The sequence below is a fragment of the Balaenoptera acutorostrata genome, chromosome 20 (assembly GCF_949987535.1).
Source record: "Balaenoptera acutorostrata chromosome 20, mBalAcu1.1, whole genome shotgun sequence".
Lineage (NCBI taxonomy): Eukaryota > Metazoa > Chordata > Mammalia > Artiodactyla > Balaenopteridae > Balaenoptera > Balaenoptera acutorostrata.
In genome coordinates, this window is record NC_080083.1 from 18,342,389 (window position 1) to 18,361,934 (window position 19,546).

Genomic DNA, 19,546 nt, shown 5'->3' on the forward strand with positions numbered 1-19,546 from the left:
AGCGCGCCCGACTGCGAAAGCCTCCGTCCCTGCCTACCGGTCCCGGAATCTGATTTTTGTAGCTCCTGACGATGCAGATCCCAGGGCTAGACGACTAGCTGGGTCTGGAACGCCAAGTGTTATCCCTACCCCACCACACTGCGCATGCTTCCGCTTCAAAAACTGTTAGAATCGTTGATTACCCGCGCCTACCTGACAGTGTATAAAACTCAGCTCTCAAAACTTTTCATGCAACTGTAGCTCTAACCCCATTTCACTCTTTTCTCTAAACAGGTTTCTCTAGAACTCGGTCTAGAATTAGACTATAACTCACCCACAAATGGGTGAGACAACTCAGGAGCCCAGTGATTCCCCACCTTGAGTTAATGTCAGTTCTTAAAATTAACCCATTAGTAACCAGGTTGGATGATCAAAACAAACTCTTCAAACGTTCCAGACACCCTATAGGCTATGACAATTGGTCATAGTAACCCTAAACATTCTGTGCTGGGTACAGTCTCACCTGGGCGACGAGACCAGCAGAGGTTAGGCAGTGCCTGGGCTGGGGATAAACCAAACTCTAAAGACAGCTTTCCCTACCCTTCCCTGCCACTGTCTGAACTCCAATAACAAATCTGCTCAAGGTGTGATAATCATGTTAACCTTTAAATAGCAGAAAAGCTGGAAGCTGGGAGTCCTTGCTCACCAGGCCACCTTATGACAATCTGAGACATAAGCCTATTCCTTCATCTCCCTCAAAGAGTGCGTTGTTTATACATACACATTTGAAAAAATTTAGCCTAACAGTTCATACATTTTTTTCTCTATGTAGACTTTCCTACAAGGAAGAGAATGTGACCAATCAATGTGTGTTCTATTCTGACCCATGAGTTAGTTTCCCCAAATCTAACTGGATCTAGGTCAAGTGTCCAATAGAACCTTATTTGATGGTGGAAATAAAAGTTCTGTTATCTGTGATGTTCAGTATGGTAACCATGCGGCTGGTTGGTTGAACACTTGAAAATGTGGCCAGTGTAAACAAGAAACTGAATTATCTAATTTCAATACATTTATGTTCCCACACGTGGCTGGAAGCCACCCTAACAGTGCAGCTCTGGGTCAACTGGCTACATGCATTTTCATTACCTGCAATGGTGAGAACCGGGTACAGGGTGTGATGACCCCAGGGTGACCCACCTTCATAGCCTTGCTTTAAGGCAGAGGTCCCCAACCCCCGGGCCTCGGACCAGTGTCAGTCCGTGGCCTGTTAGGAACCAGGCCACACAGCAGGAGGTGAGCAGCGGGCCAGCGAGCAAAGCTTCACCTGTGTTTACAGCCGCTCCCCATTGCCCGCATTACCACCTGAGCTCCACCTCCTGTCAGATCAGCAGCGGCATTAGATTCTCATAGGAACCTACTGTAAACTGCACATGTGAGGGATCTAGGTTGTGCGCTCCTCATGAGAATCTAATGCCTGATGATCTGAGGTGGAGCGGAGGTGGTGATGCTAGCGCTAGGTAGCGGCTGCAAATACGATTATCATCAGCAGAAAGGTTTGACTGCACAGAGACGGTAATAAATCAGTTGCTTGCAGGCTCATATCAAAACCCTATCAGTGAGTGGCAAGTGACAAGCTGCATCTTACGGAGTAGACTGGACATAAGCCACACACTTCGCGTGTCACTGTCTCCCATCACCCCCCGATGGGACCATCTAGTTGTAGGAAAACAAGCTCAGGGATCCCACTGATTCGGCATCATGGTGAGTTGTATAATTATTTCATTATATATTACAATGTAATAATAATAAAGTGCACAATAAATGTAATGTGCTTGAATCATCCCGAAACCACCCCCCGCCCCCGTCCGTGGAAGAACTGTCTTCCACAAAACCGGTCCCTGGTGCTGAAGAGGCTGGGGACTGCTGCTTCAAGGAATCACCCACCACCCTCTTTACTCTCATCTCTTATGTGCAACATGTATCTCTTTCCTAAAATAAAAAAGCCCTTTAAGGATTTAAATGTTGAACTTCCTGGGACTTAACGGAGTGGAGAAAGAGGAGATTTTTCTTATTTTAAAACAAATGACACACAAACACCATTTTGGGTACAAAAGTTCATAATAAAGATGCCCTAAAATAGACTCTAATATTCATAGGAATTTAATATATAATAAAGGTAGTATTACAAATCAGCAGAGACAAAAATGGCTACAAACGGTGTTGTGGAAAATTTAGTTAACTGCATGGGGGAAAAAATACTGAGTTGTCCTCAGCAAGAGGCAGGGTTTTCAACAATAGAAATCATACATACAAAACCTCTGGACCTCAAAAAACACCACAAAAAAAAAGCTGTGGGCAAATAATTTGCAAAAAAGAAGAGATGAACTAAAGATGACTATTCTTTTTTTTTTTTTTTTAATTTATTTATTATTTATTTATTATTTATGTTTGGCTGTGTTGGGTCTTCGTTTCTGTGCGAGGGCTTTCTCCAGTTGCAGCGAGCGGGGGCCACTCTTCATCGCGATGCGCGGGCCTCTCACTATCGCGGCCTCTCTTGTTCTGGAGCACAGGCTCCAGACGCGCAGGCTCAGTAGTTGTGGCTCACGGGCCTAGTTGCTCCGCGGCATGTGGGATCTTCCCAGACCAGGGCTCGAACCCGTGTCCCCTGCATTGGTAGGCAGATTTTCAACCACTGCGCCACCAGGGAAGCCCAAGATGACTATTCTTAGTACATAAAAAACTCTTATAAATTAGTACAAAAAAAAGGTCAAAAAATAGTCAAACATGAAAAGACACGAGAGCCAGGAAAAATGCATTAACTGCACTGATATCAAAGAAATGCACATTAAAATAAGGATATATCACTTTTCACCTATTAAAATGGTAAAAATAAGAAATATAATGCCCACAGTGCTTGAAAGTATTTTCATACATTGCAAATTGGCAATACTTATCAATATTCTTTAAAACAGTTATATCCCTTAATACAGTCATTCTACTGTCAGATGTCAGTCTCCTAAAGAAATAACCAGGGATGTTAACAAAGATTTACAAGAATCTTCACCAACAGTACTTACAAGAAAAAATTAGAAATGACAAGGTCCAACCATAGGGGATCAGTAAAATAAGTCATGCCTCATCTATACAATGGAATGTTCTGAATTCATTAAATCTTTTTAAGGCTATTTAATGACATGGAAAAATAACATAATATTAAGTGAAACATAATAGTAAGTAAAACTGCACTGAATGCTTCTCCCAGTTACAGCATCATTATGTTAAGTTACAGGATGTACAATTCAAACAACTGTCTCCCCTGCTCCCAGAACGCCCTTCTCTACTCCAAGCCATCCTCCATCCTCACCTCTGAAGCCCTTCTCTTTCTAAGTTACTCCCTACCCCTGCCCTCCTTTTGTTGCTGGGCCTCCCCAATGTAAACATTTCTCTGCAGATCGGTCCCAGAGATAGAACACGCTTTTATAATCACTTAAATCTTCTTAAAGGACAACTTTTCCCCCAATACCCAGCATCCTTCTCTGCTGCTTCAACCAACTCAGGACATCCAGCTCTGTTCCTCCAACCCTTACCTCCATCCCAAAAAGCTTCTCTTCTTTCCTGCCTATGACGGGCACTCAATGAATGAATGAATGAGTAAATGATCTAACAGTATAAATCCAATTCTAATAAAGGAAATCAAATTAGTGATTTTAGTCCAGATGACAAAATTACAGGATGCTTTTCTTTTCCACATTATTCTATTCCACCCATATTTTCTACAACAAATGCATATCACATATACTTTTATAATAAAGAGAGAATAAACAAACAGAACTGTACTTTCCTCTCTATTTTAACTGACCCCTGGGTCTAGATTAGAGATACTCAAGTTTGACCGGTGGTAATAAAAGAAGATCAGTGATATGATTTCCATGTATTTTGGAAAACATTTAGGACCTACGGTAGGTCTGGCCTCAACAATTGGCCTCTGGCCACTAAACAGCAGTTCTCTTTTCTGGAATTAAAGATTAACGCATTAACAAAATTAAAGCATGTCTCAAAATCAGACACCATCTCGTCTGCCATCTCAGCAAACTGCAGATAAATGCATAATACAAAACTACGCAAAGGGCTTACAATACTATTTCACAAAGTTGGCTGTGTTCTTCCTCTTTTCACAACTGGCCGGCCTGGTGCACAGCATGTTTAGCTACAAACAGCTCTGCTGACTCTCCCTGCAACATTTTCATGGCTCGCCAGTAGATCTGTCCGCAGTGCTCAGGTCTACCAAGGGGGTGGTTCAATTCTTCTTTGATGTAATCCATCCAAAGATCTTTAAAGGGAACCCAAAAAATTACTGTAAACATACAATTAGGTAACTGACAAGGCTTTATTACATAAACTTAATTATTTAATATCAATTCAATGCAAGATTTCTAAGAAACTTAACTTCTTGCTGTTATTTTCCTAGAACCCTATGTAAAACAATACCTCTCTCAGCTTCTTTACACTACGGTATTTCAAAGACTTTTTTTTTTTTTTTTAAAGTAGAAATCTTCACTTGGATCGTGACAGTCTAGTGCTCTCACCTTCTGACACAGCCCACATTCTACTATAGAATGTGTATCTCTCAAGAAACCTGCTTTCACTTTAAAAGAAAAATCATGACAGTCTATATATTTCATAAACTCAAAAATACTAAATATTGTAGAGGGAGGATTTTGCTGAGTCTCTTTCAAGGTGAAACAGAACTCAATGAGTTCATTAGGACCTTGTCAGCTTGCTTAATAAAACTTGCTTGGGTTAGTAAAAATGCCATATTCATTCATTTCACCAGAAGAAGGTCTGCTGAAACCTTGAAAAAGCTAATGTATTGTTTTAAATCTGAGTTTAACAACTCTACATGTCAGTTTTTTAGTTCACAAGTAAACAGACTTTACATGACTTACCTATACCGAGAAGTATGTTTTACAAGTCCTATAAATTAGACACAGACAATGTGGCAACAGCCCATGACAATCTTCGTCAATTAGTATCCCGCTACCCTTTTGCTGTAATTCCCACCCCATTTTGTTCTGACCTACATTATTAACCTTTTCCTTACAAATATCACATTTTTCAAGAAAGCCAAACCAAACGAATCTCCTTCTAGTCCAGAGTTCTTAACAGAAGACCCATGGATACCTGGGCTTGTGAACTTGAAATTATAAGCAAAATTATGTCTGCCAGCATTTATGCACTGAGTGAGGGAGGAGGCAGGGGAAGGATGCCAAGTTATATCCGCAAAGAGGCCCATGACCCCAAAGCAGTTAAGAACCACTATTCTAACCACCATAGGTTACAGACCACACATGCAAACAGACCCATGTGTCTATAACTGAAGTTTACTCACCAGAATCTACAGATCCAAATTCTCTCAAAGCTCTCTCATAATATTCTCTTAAGTTCGCTATCTTGCAGGATTCCTAACAAAAAAAATCAGACAATCTTGTCTCAAAAGCCTAATTTATAATGTCACAAATTCTTTTCACACATATTGTTAAGCAGATATCAACTATTAGGCGTTTGAAGGGGAGGAGAGATAGGTTTAAATGAACACAGCCTGACTCTGAACTTATCCAGAGAAAAGTCAAAGACACTACATGGCAGAGTAAGTAAACGCCAAACAGTGATAAAAGCACTTTGTTCTGGTGGCATGGAAAAAGCCTAATTAATTCTCACCTGGGGGAACATGGGCACCTCCACAGGAAAATATATGTGAAAGCCCTGAGGGAGGAGCAGGATTTAAATAAATAAATGGGGAAGGTTCTATTCCCTATGGCAAGGGATTTCTTCCTTTGAATATCTGGGCTCTGGCACACGTTAGCCATACCCACCTTAAAACTTATTATATCAAGGCAAAATATATATAAATGCTACTTATATGAACTTCAGGAAGTTTTTTGAACCCATCAGACAGACCTTAAAGTTTCCTCACCCATAAAACGAGGACAATAATATCTCTTAGGACAACTACAAGGATTCAATTAAAATGCTGATGAATTACGCACCAAGCAGAGTAGACAGTGCTAACTTTACAATCAATGAATGTTAATTCTTCACCTCTACTTCCATTTAAACGTATTCTCCTTGTTTCATTTTCAAAGCAGATTAATTAACATCTTCAGTTTAAAAATCTTTTTGTGTAGTCAAATAACTATTTCCTCATTCTAATTTCTCTTCGCTGAGACTGTACTATTTTTATTTGGCCTTGTAACCCTCACACCCCTGAAACAGGTATTCCGACCTCCTTTACAGATAAGGATGTCGAAGCTTAGAATTAAGTGACCTGCCCAAGGCACATAACCATTGTGTTATTAATCCAAAGCCTGGCTATGAATTATTATGCGAGACTAAGTCTTACACTGTAAGACAAGAACAGATCACTGACCCACACAATGGTCAAACCTATGAAAATAAGAGTTCAACCTCACTGTTAATTTTTCAATTAATTTTTAATTGTCAATTTTTCAAATAAAAATAAATACCAATCCCTGGACTTCACTGGTGGTCCAGTGGTTAAGACTCCACGCTCCCACTGCAGGGGGCATGGGTTCAATCCCTGGTTGAGGAAGTTCTGCATGCCGCGCAGTGTGGCAAATAAAAAAAGTAAAATAATAAAAAAATAAACACCAATCAAAATACCAAAATAAAAGAGAGAAGGTGAAACTGAACACTTGGAGAAGGTATTGAGGAAACAGGTATACTGATATATAGATACATATATGGTGATTATCACTATAAATAAGTATAACTTTTAGAGAACTATCTGGCAATATGTACAGAACCATTTAAAAAGCCAGTATAGGGACTTCCCTGGTGGTCTAGTGTTTAAGAATCCGTCTGCCACTGCAGGGGAGACAGGTTGGAGCCCTGGTCCCGGAAGATCCCACATGCCGCAGAGCAACTAAACCCATGCGCCACAACTACTGAGCCTGCGCTCTAGAGCCCGTGAGCCACAACTAATGAGCTCGCGTGCCACAATTACTGAAGCCCACGTGCCTAGAGCCCGTGCTCTGCAACAAGAGAAGCCACCGCAATGAGAAGCCCACACACCGCAATGAAGAGTAGCCCCCGCTCACTGCAACTAGAGAAAGCCCGCGCACAACAACGAAGACCCAATGAAGCCAAAATAAATAATTAATAAATAAATAAACTTATATATATAAAAAAAAGCCAGTATCTCCAGTCCTCAAAAGAGAAGGAAAGAAAAAACTATATAAGCAAAATGCTTGCAGCGCTGTTTTCAATATCAAAAATCTAGAAACAACCTAAAAGTAATAGAATGGTTAAGAAAACCACAGGTTTAAGAATAACACAACAACCATTAAAAATGATGCCAGGTAAAAACACAGGAATGTGTTTACAAAATGATGTTAAGGAAAAAAAAGTGAGAACCTCCACATGTCACGTAAGTCAGAAATAAAACATCACAAAACTGTGCATATGTATATAAATAAGGATTAAAGAAAACAACAAAAATAAAAATAAATATGATCGGTTGTGTTATTGCAAGGGGATTACAGATGTATTTGGACTTTCATGTATAATTTTTTTTAACTGACACTTTCCTGTATTTTTTCTCATTCACAAGTTCAGTTAAAAACACCAGAAACAGTTACGAGTGCCTACTCTCTACCTCACAACCCAAAACAAGAGACAAACAGGGCACTGGAGGCAGAAAAGCAGCATCTCACACAGCCTGGCAGGGAGGACTTCCTGTAAGAGGTGACATCTGAGTTGTCTAGTTTCCAGACATGTACCTTTTTATTCTTTGCTTGATTACCATTCCTAAAACCACATCTATGAAAAAGGGGTTGGAGGAAGGGACCAGAAATTATACTGTATTATAACGAGAGCTTTTTAAATAACAAAATGCTGCCATAGATTAGTTAGCACTAATCCATTTTCCCAGACAAAAAATGCATAGACAGGACACTTACTTGCTCCTTTTCAAATTGGATCATCTTCCTGAAAAAATCAACTGAAAATGGACGGCTTTCCTGTAAACTAAAGAGGAACAGAGGGAACCGTTATCTTCCACAGTGAAGAAAGCCTCTTACATCGCATGAATATAAACACCCGCACCAGTGCCTCCGCCACACGTCCTGTGTGTAAGTCCTGGCTGCAGTTCAGCATGGCGACTGGACCTGGCCACCAGTCACTCACCATTTTCAATCTCTTTACTCTTCACCACCACCAAACACCTACCCGGTTCTCTTCCTGTTCTCTTCTTTCTCACTCTCAGGGTTGTAAGTTCCCTCTCCTTCATCTCAGGGTCTTTTTGAAGGAGACCAAGAACTCCATTTCTAAGAATATATTCTAAGAAGATAATTTCCAATAATGGACAGATAATATTTGTGCACGAATGTTCCTCAAAGCAGTTACTGTGGCCAAATCAATCATGGCACGTCCACAGGGTGGTATATCGTGTAGCTGTTTTTAATAAATGTTATTTATGAAGAATTGTAACTCGTAGGAAAAAGGCCAGTCTAATGTTCATCAATAAAAGTGGTACACCACGTGCGATTATAGCATAATCTCAGACATGTGAAAAACAAATTTTAAAATGATACACTAAGACGGTTTTTCTCTTGATGATAGGATTACAATGAATTATTAGTTACCTCTCTCTCTTTTTTTTAAACCTTTCACAATGGGTATGAACTAAACAGCTCTTGGATTTATTCCTCCATCTAGTTGTGATTCATATAATCTGGGTACGAGGGGCTGAGAATGGGGTTGAGAGACTCATAACAGCCATGCATGTCTGCGAGTACCTTTTAAACACAGCTCTGGCCTTTTTGTAGCCACCACTTCGATAAGCCCAATCCAGGTACTTATCCTTCAGAGTGACTGAGTCGCCACCCGTGACAGCTAAGACAGCTTTCTAAAATTTAAAAGCAAAGAGAAACAAGCTACATGAGGAAATGTCTACATATCAAAACAAATTTTCCCAAAACCATCCCAGGCCATGCAATGAACAGTGCTTTAAAAGGAGCACCTGCTTTAGAAATAACCCTTTGAAAGCTAGCCAACTAGCAGGGCTATGTGCTCATTCCCCACACACAAGACTTACAACAGGGGGCCTGTACCTTAAAGATTGCTTCAGTGTCTTCTTGGCTTTTGGCACCTTCACTCCACTCTGCCCAAGAAATCCACAATGGCAGACAAATCTGCTCACAAGTTAAAAAAAAAAAAAAAAAAAAAAAAAAGTTAGAAAATGACATCTTAGCACTATGCTGTGAAAACTAGTCATTATAAAGACAGGTTCCTCCTGAGATAATCAATATATGCAATACAGAGTCATTCCCAGTCTGCCCCACTGTACAGAACTCTCAGTGCTTGGCAGGAATGGTACACCAGAACACAGACAGCCTTCGGACCCCGTTGCCCAAAGCAATACTCTCCTGTTAATTCTACTTCCCCACTGTTGGGGAATACTCCCTAAAGTTATTATCATCAATTATCAGTAAGTTAAGCACTTAACAACCCAAAACTAGTCAGACCCAAGCTACCCAGGTCACGTCTCTGCTGTGTAGGACCACAACACAAGTGCTAACTAGTCTAGGCTGAACTATCTAGCCTTTGCTCATGTCCCAGCAGCACATACAAACAAGCGGTAAAATAACTATGATTTTTTTTCCCCCTATTTTAACTCCTGGAATATCTTTTTCCTACTAGTATAAAAAATTCACTGCAAAGCTTTAAGGTTTAGTCTTCTAAACTTTAAAGTTTAGAAATAATATTCTATTAGTATTTCTCACTTATAAGATATATAAACAGGAATAGAAAAGTTTACATAATTTAGTTGACTTTCAAATAATGAATTAGAAATAGGCTGGTAAATGGAAGTAATTCTTCCACCCATGATCCCTGAACCATCACCACAAATATGCACTCTGGGGCCAGCTTTCCTTAGACAAGTCTACTCCAAATGAGCTTTGGCTGCAGTCTTAAAAGGTTTCCCAAACAGAATGAAATACAAAAGACACAACTCACAGACCTGGGGTTTCAGGTGCACAAAGGCTTCTTCAAAAAGCACGGCTACGTCAGGGCTCTTTGAGGCAATCAGCACCTGCAGCTTCACCTGCCACATCACCACGGAGCCTGGGAACAATTCCATCCCGGCTCCTGCCACCTCCAGAGCTTCCGTAAGGAAGTCATGGCGCAGCAACAACTCGCTCTGGATAAGACAAAGGGTCATTGGAAAAGTATCTACTGCGAGCTACATTATCTACGGAAATGGGGACAAATAAAGACCTCATACGAGGCAATAGATACAACAGCCTTTCTACTAAACCTTTCACCATGGCGGCCAAACAGGCACAAAGTAAAAAACTTGGAATTTCTCCTCCATTCCCTGCTCCTATCCCCAAGGGCTATCAAAAAAACACAGGTGAAAAGCAGACGGCCTAAATAATTTAGGTTGAAAGTTATATTTTTAATAAAATAGTTCACTATAATAAAACCCACATCCACCACCAGTATTTGTGGGATGGTAAAGAAACAAGTTTATTCATTCAAACAGAGTTGGGCATACTATAAACTAAATAATGGGTACCCATTTTTCTGAAAAGAGTCATGAGACTGTTCATGCCACAAACTTGGGAATTCTACTTTAACAAATATGACCCAACAAATAAATGAACAGGAGGAAATATCTGTTTAAAAATGCTTCCGTCCACACTACTGTAACAGGGAAAGAAAAACCTAAAACCAATCCAATTCTACAAAATTGTGAAAAAGCAAGTAAATGGCAGTATATAATCCATTCATTCAGCAAGCATGTTAACTGCACGCTATACAGTCTAGATTCAATAATGAGGAGGTCAGGTGCGTTCCCTACTGCCCACAGCGCCTCCAATTTAGTAGCAGAGAGTCTGATACGTACCATCACAGAAAAAGAATCATATGCTACAGAGTACAAAGCAGAAGCACCCAAAAGAGTCTTTGGCAGTGATGAGAAAGGACTCCCAGAAAGGAAGCCCCATCTATGCTAAGACTTAAGGAAGAACAGGCGTTAGGTGAAAGCAGAGATCCCCAAGAAAAGAGAAGACTCTCCCACCAGCATGTGCAAGAAGCTGAAGATGCTAGAAAGCTTGGATCCGAAAGGAAATCCAAGTTCAGAATGCCAAAAGAAACTAATAATGGAAAGAGAGCAGGACTGCCAAGGCACTCCAAGCCACGCCCAGCTGAATTTACAGGGTGGGACGGACTGTCCTGCCAGCAGCATTCAGTAGCTCCAACAGAGCAGCTGAACTCATCCAGGTCTGGGATTTTTCACAGATAGATTCCATAATGGAAGAAGGGTACCCAGTCGTGGTACAATACAATACGCTACTAATATATATATCAATAGTTTATGTCAATCTACGTAAAAAGTATAGAAAAAATGTTAATGTAAAAACAGTACCACACAATACAAAATAGCAAGAAATTAATTGCAATTACATAAAAATTGTGTAAATTATATAAATCAAGAGGTTAAGAGTTATACAAATAAAAGGCATTCAATAAATATAAAGATTTTTTTCCTTTTTTTTCCACTAAGAAAGTATTTAAATACATTAACACATTCACCATCTCATGGCATGCTCTCAACAACTTTGTGAGGTGGCAAAAACAAGGATCACTATCATTATTCTAAAATCAAGTAAACCAACTCAGAAGGGTTAAGTGGTTTGCCCATCACCTACCTATTAAGTCGCAAAACCCAGTCTAGACCTGTGTATTCCCACACTACATTATTCTGGTCTCTATATAATAATCCTTACCCACTTCAGAGTATAAGGATGGGTCAATATGCCTCTTACTAGAATGTCAGCTTCTAAAGCACTGAACATATCTAATTTGTCTTTATTGTACCAACGGTTAATCTGAGACAAGCATAGGTTCAGGAAAACATGAATGGATGGACAAACAAAATACACCCAGTTGTGACTCTGTTCTGAGTGTTTTCCACTATATATTACAATATTCCTCCCTCTACTGGTACAGATTTCATTTCTGGCACACACTAAGTACTGACAGCCAAATAATAAACACTCTCTACCTCTACCATGCCAATCTTCCAAATGTGCTTAGTCATAAAACTATATATATTAAAACACATGACACCAGCCTGAACCAACCAGAATTAAGTACATGTAATTGACACTGAATGTGTCCAGGTCCTTACCCACTGCTTGTACTGGAGTTCTGGTAGAAGTTTGAGATCATGTGCCTTCCTGAATGCAACCATGGTTCTTTCCAGCCTCTGAAATCAGAAAAAAAATCTCAGTTCATCACAAAACTCCCAGCAGGGGTCTTTGGCCTCTGACAGGAACGAAAGCAGTTTTACACCTTTCTGAGAATTGAAAGAAGGGACAGAGGTGGTTTCACTTATGATTAAATGATCTGGGCAGTGGCACCAAGCACAGCCCAGTAAGAGAGGACCTCCTTACCTGGTGGCCAGAACTAGGGCAAAGCAGACTCAGACCTTCAGAATGACAGGTCACTCACAGGACAAAGAGTGGTTATGCAACAAGTTCTTGGAAGCTGTCTCAGACCCCAAAAACCTGTGCCTATGTTCCTCTTTCAGGAGACACTTTCTAGTCAGCCACTGTAACCACGTAACAAAGTCAATACCTTCTCTCTGAGGAGTCGACTGCTTGTCTTCTTAGCAAACCTTTCCATGCAAAAGTTGATGTAACACTTGCACATGGTCTCTGGAAAAATCAGAGAGATTATGTTGATCAGACCAGCAATTCTTTTAGTTTAACAGTCATCGTACATCTTTTCTTTGAAGGGAAAACTCCTCTGAGGAAGAGTTTAAACTAGTCTGGTGAAAAATATAAGTTATTCTGATTACAGCCTATCAAACATCTCAAATACTGAGGGCCAACAACTGAGTAGTGACATAAATACAAAAATTAAAAGTCTTATCCATGTCATGCACCCTTTACCTTTATTTTCCAATATTACAAAATTATAAAGTAAATCTATAACAGAAGATAATTAAGTAATGATAATGAAACAACCTTCTGAATGATCACATCCTAAGTATCATTTATTTCCCCAAATAAATGAACAAATGCCACAGCTATCGAGGAAGGTCATAAAAGAGAAAGAACAAGTTGGAAAGCCAGGCACACTGTAAACTACCACAGAGAGGTTCCAGAAGTGGATTCTGGTCATGGGAACGGAGCTTCAGGTTCACATGCAGGAACACCGTTACTCCTCAGCACACAGGGCCTGGAGAAGCTCACCTGTACGCAGCGTCTTCACTGCCTCTTCATACACAGCGCAGCACCTCTCCTCCCGGCGGCCCACCTCTGCCACTTTGGTTTGTTTCGCTGTGGGCGGCTCTTCTCCTGGCTGTGACTCGATCTCTAATTCTCGCCGGGCCACATAATCCCAAGTGAGGGGGTCGTCTGTATGCAGAGCCTGAAGGCTGAAAAATACTGACGTCAACCTAGGACATAAGACTAACTCAGAACATCAAACAGAGAGACAAGACTAACTCAGAACATCAAACAGAGAGACAGTCCCAATGCTCTCAAAATGTACCCAGGACACCCCTTTAACAATTCCAGCACCAAAAGAGTCATTTCCCAACAGGCTCCCCAGATGTCTTCACCCTCACTATGTAAATGTTGTCAATAGATCAGAGCTGTCACACACTTGTTAGTTTCAGATTGTTTCAGACATCATTCACAAATGTTAACTTGTAGGTTAGCTCTCAAAGTCAAACCAGCAGGTATGTGTGACAAGATACCTGGTTCTCGAGCCCAAGAAAACCTTATCATATCTAGACTCTTGATTTTCTCTAATAGAAGGAGCCTAATCATGTACCAAAACCCTAAAGGTATCCACAGAGCAAACTGATCCAAGTTCTCTCTTATCTCCTATGAAAGTAAGAGTCCTATTAAGGGTGAAGTACCCACAAGGTAGGCTGCAAATAATTCTTCAACCATATAACCAGACATTAAAAGAATAATGTCTGGGGCTTCCCTGGTGGCGCAGTGGTTAAGAATCCGCCTCCCAATGCAGGGGACACGGGTTCGAGCCCTGGTCCGGGAAGATCCCACGTGCTGAGGAGCAACTAAGCCCGCGCGCCACAACTACTGAGCCTGTGCTCTAGAGCCCACAGGCCACAACTACTGAGCCCACGTGCCACAATTACTGAAGCCCGCGTGCCTAGAGCCCGTGCTCTGCAACAAGAGAAGCCACTGCAATGAGAAGCCCATGCACCGCAACGAAGAGTAGCCCCTGCTCGCCACAACTAGAGAAAGCCCGCATGCAGCAACGAAGACCCAATGCAGTTAAAAATAAATAAATTAAATAAATATATTTAAAAAAAGAATAATGTCTGATTACCTGCAGCACTCAACTATAAACATTCATGAGTACAACTCTCATCTTAAGGACAAAAGACATGCCAGGAAAGCAGGAATACAGATTTTTATATAAGCTATAGAACATATTTCTTATTGAACAAAGGCAAACTATTTCCCAAGGGAAGCCAGTAAGTGAGTCAAACAACTTCTCCAAAAATACATTTTTTATGTATACATAAAATACTATACAATAGTCCTAAAACAGCTTTCTTCCAAGGATTTTGTATGGTATCTTCTTTCCCCCTTTCTAAATATCCAACTTCAAACCCTTACCACAAGATCAAAACAGACATATTCACTTTTCCACTATTTTACTTACTCATCATAAATTTCTCTTTGCAGATCTTTGGCAAAGTCGAATAGCTGTGCAATTGAAAGCAGTGACACATGAAATTCTGCACCTAAAATTTAAAAAGTGGGGGAGGGGAGTAAGACTCTAAAGGAGCACTTTCTTAAAGTACTGGAGTTAGTTTTGGTTTTTTTATAAAGTGGGAAGTAAGATAAAACAAAAAAATCACCCATGGTCCCACTACACAAGCAAAGTCATTATTAATATTTGAGTATTCATTAAGGACTTTATTCTAAGCATCTTTAGGACACAAAAGAATGTACTAAATCATTTATTCTTTTCAACTCCCCACATGATTTAAGTACTCAAAAACTTACTGAAATGTTCAGTTATAATCTAAGGGGAAATAAGCCTTTTCTGAAAGAATCAGGACACTATTTCCTACAATCAGAGTTTTATACACATTCTAACAGAAATTTTCAAAATAGGCTAAAGGTTCCTCATTATAAATTGAATGTTTCACTTTCCCACCATAAATAAATTTTCAAAGGATACCTACTTTTAATTATGTTTACAGAATTTTTGTAGATGATCCTTGCCAACTCGCCCATAAGTATTTCTTCAGCATACTCGAGATTCCCCTAAAGAGTATGATATTAAACATCTGAACAGGTAATGCCAGTAAGCAGAAATAGCGCTAGAAGGAAAATTAACAATCCTAGACTACCTGTGCCACATGACCTCTGGCAAATCACATCTCTCTCTGGGCCAGTTCCCTCACTTGTAAAATGTACAGCTTGAATAAGATCACTGATCTTCCAACTGTATTCTCAGGCTCCTGGAGTTGTAGCAAGATTACACGGCTTAAGGCCTCACTCTCTACCTAGACCAGAATAGGTCAGGTTTTACATGCCATGTTTACCCTTCTGTGTAAGATTTTATTTGGATAAAAAAGTTCAGAGCTGGTAATCACAATAACAGGTGATAGTGAAGTTCCTTTTTCAGCTCTAACATTCTCAAACTTGTTTCTTTAAACTTACTCTGTCACGTAAAAAATTACATAAAAAGGAAAAGAAAGAAGGCTAGGAATCACACGTTTCACAACCTTTCTTGAGCTCCTTCGACCCATTAACATATCATTTAATGAGATCATAAAGAACAGTATTTGGCCATTCCATCAGTAATAATTTCAAGGACCACTCCAATTAGTCCAAATGTCTATTTTTAAAGCACAAAATTCCATTTTTATTACTAAGCCCATTTTAATTAAATCAATGCAAGACATTTAAAAGTTTCAATATATTAAGTTGGAAAGAAAAATACATTCTAAAGATTTTCTTCTTTATTCCCACTTTGTCTCCAAGACCTGAAACCAAGAGCCACGAGGCGGTCAGTCGCGTGGTGCTGGAACTGCTGTGGCACTGGAATGGAACCCGCCAGCCACGGGCAGACCGGCAAGTCACGAACAGTGCTCCTAAAGATTCTCTGTTACTCCTAAGCAGGTTCAAAACACTACATCTTGTTAACAAGTGACAATACATTAGGATCTTACCACATCCATCTTGGCTTTTTCAAACTCTTGCTTTTCCTTCCTCAATTTCTCAGCATGCATCAGCTCCATCCTAAAATACTAACACAGAAGGGAAATAATGAACTGAAAACCTTTGGAGATAAATTTTTAATTAGAAATATATAACGTGCCTCTTTTTACTCATAAATATCAGATCTGGGGAAGTGTGGAGGGAGTGTTATAATCTATCTTGTTATGAAACTAGCTGACATTGACAAGGCATGGATTTTTTTTTTTTTTGGCCACGCCACGCATCTTGCAGGATCTTAGTTCCCCGACCAGGGATCAAAGCCGGGCCCCCACTGTGACGACCAGGGAATTCCCTCTCCTGAATGTTTCTATACAAACATATGGTTAACACATAATACAAAGCTGGATTTGTCCAGAATTTTTAATACTTTGAATTCTATGTTACAAGACATATTAAAATGACAAGTTTTAAAACAATGCTTATACTCATTAACCCAAAAATTCTGCTTCCAGAAATTGTTAAGGAAATAATCCTAAATACCTAGAAGTTTCATACACAAGGGTATAAGAGCAAATAATGCAGACAATCTAAGTGTCTAAAAGTAGGGAAAGTGAAATATATTATAAAAGAAGCAGACTGGTGATGCAGCCATAAAATAGTTACAATAATTTAGTAATGGTACACCACAATTCTAGTGATATTCTACTTTGTTTTTAAAGCTGGCTATAAAATTTTGCATATAACACAATTACCATTATGTGAAAAATGTGCACAGGAAAAAAGCCTATGAAGAAATGTTAATAGTATTTGTCCTCAGTCATACTTTTTCCTTTTCTGTGCTTTTCTGACTTTTTTCCCCAAGATTTTCTACAAAGTACATATTACTTTTAGAGTATAAAATAAAAAACAATCTTTATTTTTTTTAACAAATGCAACTATCAGAACAGATAATGTATATCTCAAAATGTGACTTGGAGATACCTGGAGATTCCCAAAACCCTTTCAGGAGGTCTACAAGGTTAAAACTATTTTCATAATAATATAACATGTTATTTGCCTTTTTCACTCTTATTCTGTCAAGAGTTTAAGGTTTTTCAGAGGCTATATGATGGGTGCTATCACCCACACTGAATGCAAAAGTAGAGACAAGAATATAGCTGTCTTCTATTCAGTCGGATATTCAGGAGATTAGCAAATATGTAAAATAAGGCCATTCTTCTCTTTAAACTTTGTTTTAGAAGAGTTTTCTTCATTTAAAAATAAGTAACCGGGCTTCCCTGGTGGCGCAGTGGTTGAGAACCTGCCTGCCAATGCGGGGGACACGGGTTCGAGCCCTGGTCTGGGAAGATCCCACATGCCGCGGGACCAACTAGGCCCATGAGCCACAACTACTGAGCCTGCGCGTCTGGAGCCCGTGCTCCGCAACAAGAGAGGCCGCGACAGCGAGAGGCCCGCGCACCGCGATGAAGAGTGGCCCCCGCTCGCCGCAACTAGAGAAAGCCCTCGCACAGAAACGAAGACCCAACACAGCCAAAAATAAATAAATAAATAAATAAAAATTAAAAAAAAAAAAAAGTTTAAAAAAAAAAAAGTAACCTATATTGACATGTAATGGGTTTATTATTTTTAAGTGAATATTTTTAGATTTCTTGGTTTTAATTTTCAATTAAATTAAATTTCAATTAAATATTTAATTTTCAAATAAAAATTAACAGATAACCCATATAACAAAAGATCCTTGGGGATTTCGGTAATTTAAGATTGTAGGGCTTCCCTGGTGGCGCAGTGGTTGAGAGTCTGCCTGCTAATGCGGGGGACACGGGTTCGAGCCCTGGTCTGGGAAGATCCCACATGCCGCGGAGCGGCTGGGCCCGTGAGCCACAATTGCTGAGCCTGCGCGTCTGGAGCCTGTGCCCCGCGACGGGAGGGGCCGCGATAGAGAAAGGCACGCGCACCGCGATGAAGAGCGGTCCCCGCACCGCGATGAAGAGTGGCCCCCGCTTGCCGCAACTGGAGAAAGCCCTCGCACGAACCGAAGACCCAACACAGCCAAAAATAAATAAATAAATAAATAAATAAATAAGAAAATCCTTTAAAAAAAAAAAAAAAAAAGATTGTAAAGGGGTCCTAAGACCAAAAAGTTCGAATACCACTAATATAAATTAATATATACTAACACGGGACTATATTCATGATGTATTAGGTAAAAATATAGAACACAAAAATGTGTAGTAGAATCCCACTTTTCAGAATAAAGCCTGTTTTAAATATCTGTAATATGCATAAAAGTATGGGGGGTAAAATTATGAGTACTTTTTCTGTTACTTTTTTCATAAAACTGCTTTCTCTGAACCATTTATAATAAATAAATTCTATTTACTTTTGATAAGAATAAGCAAAAAATCTATTTCCATTTTGGAAAATACAAGTCTAGGCAATTGTGAAAGCCTCCAAAAAACATAAACAATAACACCATACAATAGCACTCTAATAGCAGGGATGACTGATTCTTATAATAGTTTCTCAATAAAAATAATAAAGGCCACAAAGAACTGTCTAACACAATATGAAGAGAAAGGACACAAGACTATAATATAAAACATTAAATTACTACGAAACCAAAATACTGTTGAGACAGCTACAAAACCTATTAGCTTTAAGACCCATCACACATAGGGGTCTTAATGAGGGTCCCCCTCATCACATAGGGCTTAATTTTCCTTTGAAGGCTCAACAGTAGTTTCTCCCTTATTCTGACAAACACCTCAGAAAAGGGTGCAGTTTCAATAATATGTTATTGAATGTCATTATTCATATTACATATTACATATTGTATATGTAATATGTAATATGCAAGATTACATAGTACATAATATGTAATATCACATATTACATAATATGTAATATCACATATTATGTAATATGTAATATTACATAGCATGTAATATGTAATATTATATATTACATATGTAATATTACATACTATGTAATATTACATATCATGTAACATTACATATTACATATGTAATGTGTAATATTACATATTATTGCATAGTACATGTTACATATTTTACATATCGCATATGTAATATTACATATTAATCTACATAATATGTACAATATTACATGATGTAATAAATGTAATATTATTACATAATATGTAATATGTGATAATATTTAATATATAATATGTACTGTGTGATAATAAATTATTACATATGTAATATTGCATGTGTAATATTGCATATTATTATATGTGATAATATGCCATTTCTAGCATTTGCTGGTTTTTTAAAAAATTAAGTCTGGGGCTTCCCTGG

General features: G+C 39.1%; 1 protein-coding gene and 1 non-coding gene across 3 annotated transcripts in view; both read right to left on the reverse strand.

Moving 5' to 3' along the window:
• Positions 1-2,125: 2,125 nt before the first annotated feature.
• The window catches only part of UTP6 (UTP6 small subunit processome component), a 28,201-nt gene continuing 10,780 nt past the window's right edge, over positions 2,126-19,546 (reverse strand). Inside the window, exons 8-20 of one of the 2 annotated variants that reach the window (XM_057536258.1) lie at positions 16,238-16,315; positions 15,245-15,326; positions 14,716-14,797; positions 13,266-13,450; positions 12,646-12,725; positions 12,197-12,274; positions 10,022-10,201; positions 9,111-9,191; positions 8,796-8,905; positions 7,959-8,025; positions 5,369-5,441; positions 4,114-4,309; positions 2,130-2,644 (exon numbers count right to left, since the gene is read on the reverse strand). In XM_057536258.1, the coding sequence (XP_057392241.1) occupies positions 4,152-4,309; positions 5,369-5,441; positions 7,959-8,025; positions 8,796-8,905; positions 9,111-9,191; positions 10,022-10,201; positions 12,197-12,274; positions 12,646-12,725; positions 13,266-13,450; positions 14,716-14,797; positions 15,245-15,326; positions 16,238-16,315 (1,254 nt within the window). In that variant the 3' untranslated portion in view covers positions 2,130-2,644; positions 4,114-4,151. Of the gene's footprint in view, positions 4,310-5,368; positions 5,442-7,958; positions 8,026-8,795; positions 8,906-9,110; positions 9,192-10,021; positions 10,202-12,196; positions 12,275-12,645; positions 12,726-13,265; positions 13,451-14,715; positions 14,798-15,244; positions 15,327-16,237; positions 16,316-19,546 lie in introns of both variants that reach the window. The other variant, XM_007190135.2, reaches the window with a different exon arrangement.
• On the reverse strand, positions 16,037-16,159 carry LOC114238866 (small nucleolar RNA SNORA54). Its single transcript, XR_003624125.1, has one exon. It is a non-coding gene; the product is annotated as a small nucleolar RNA SNORA54 (small nucleolar RNA).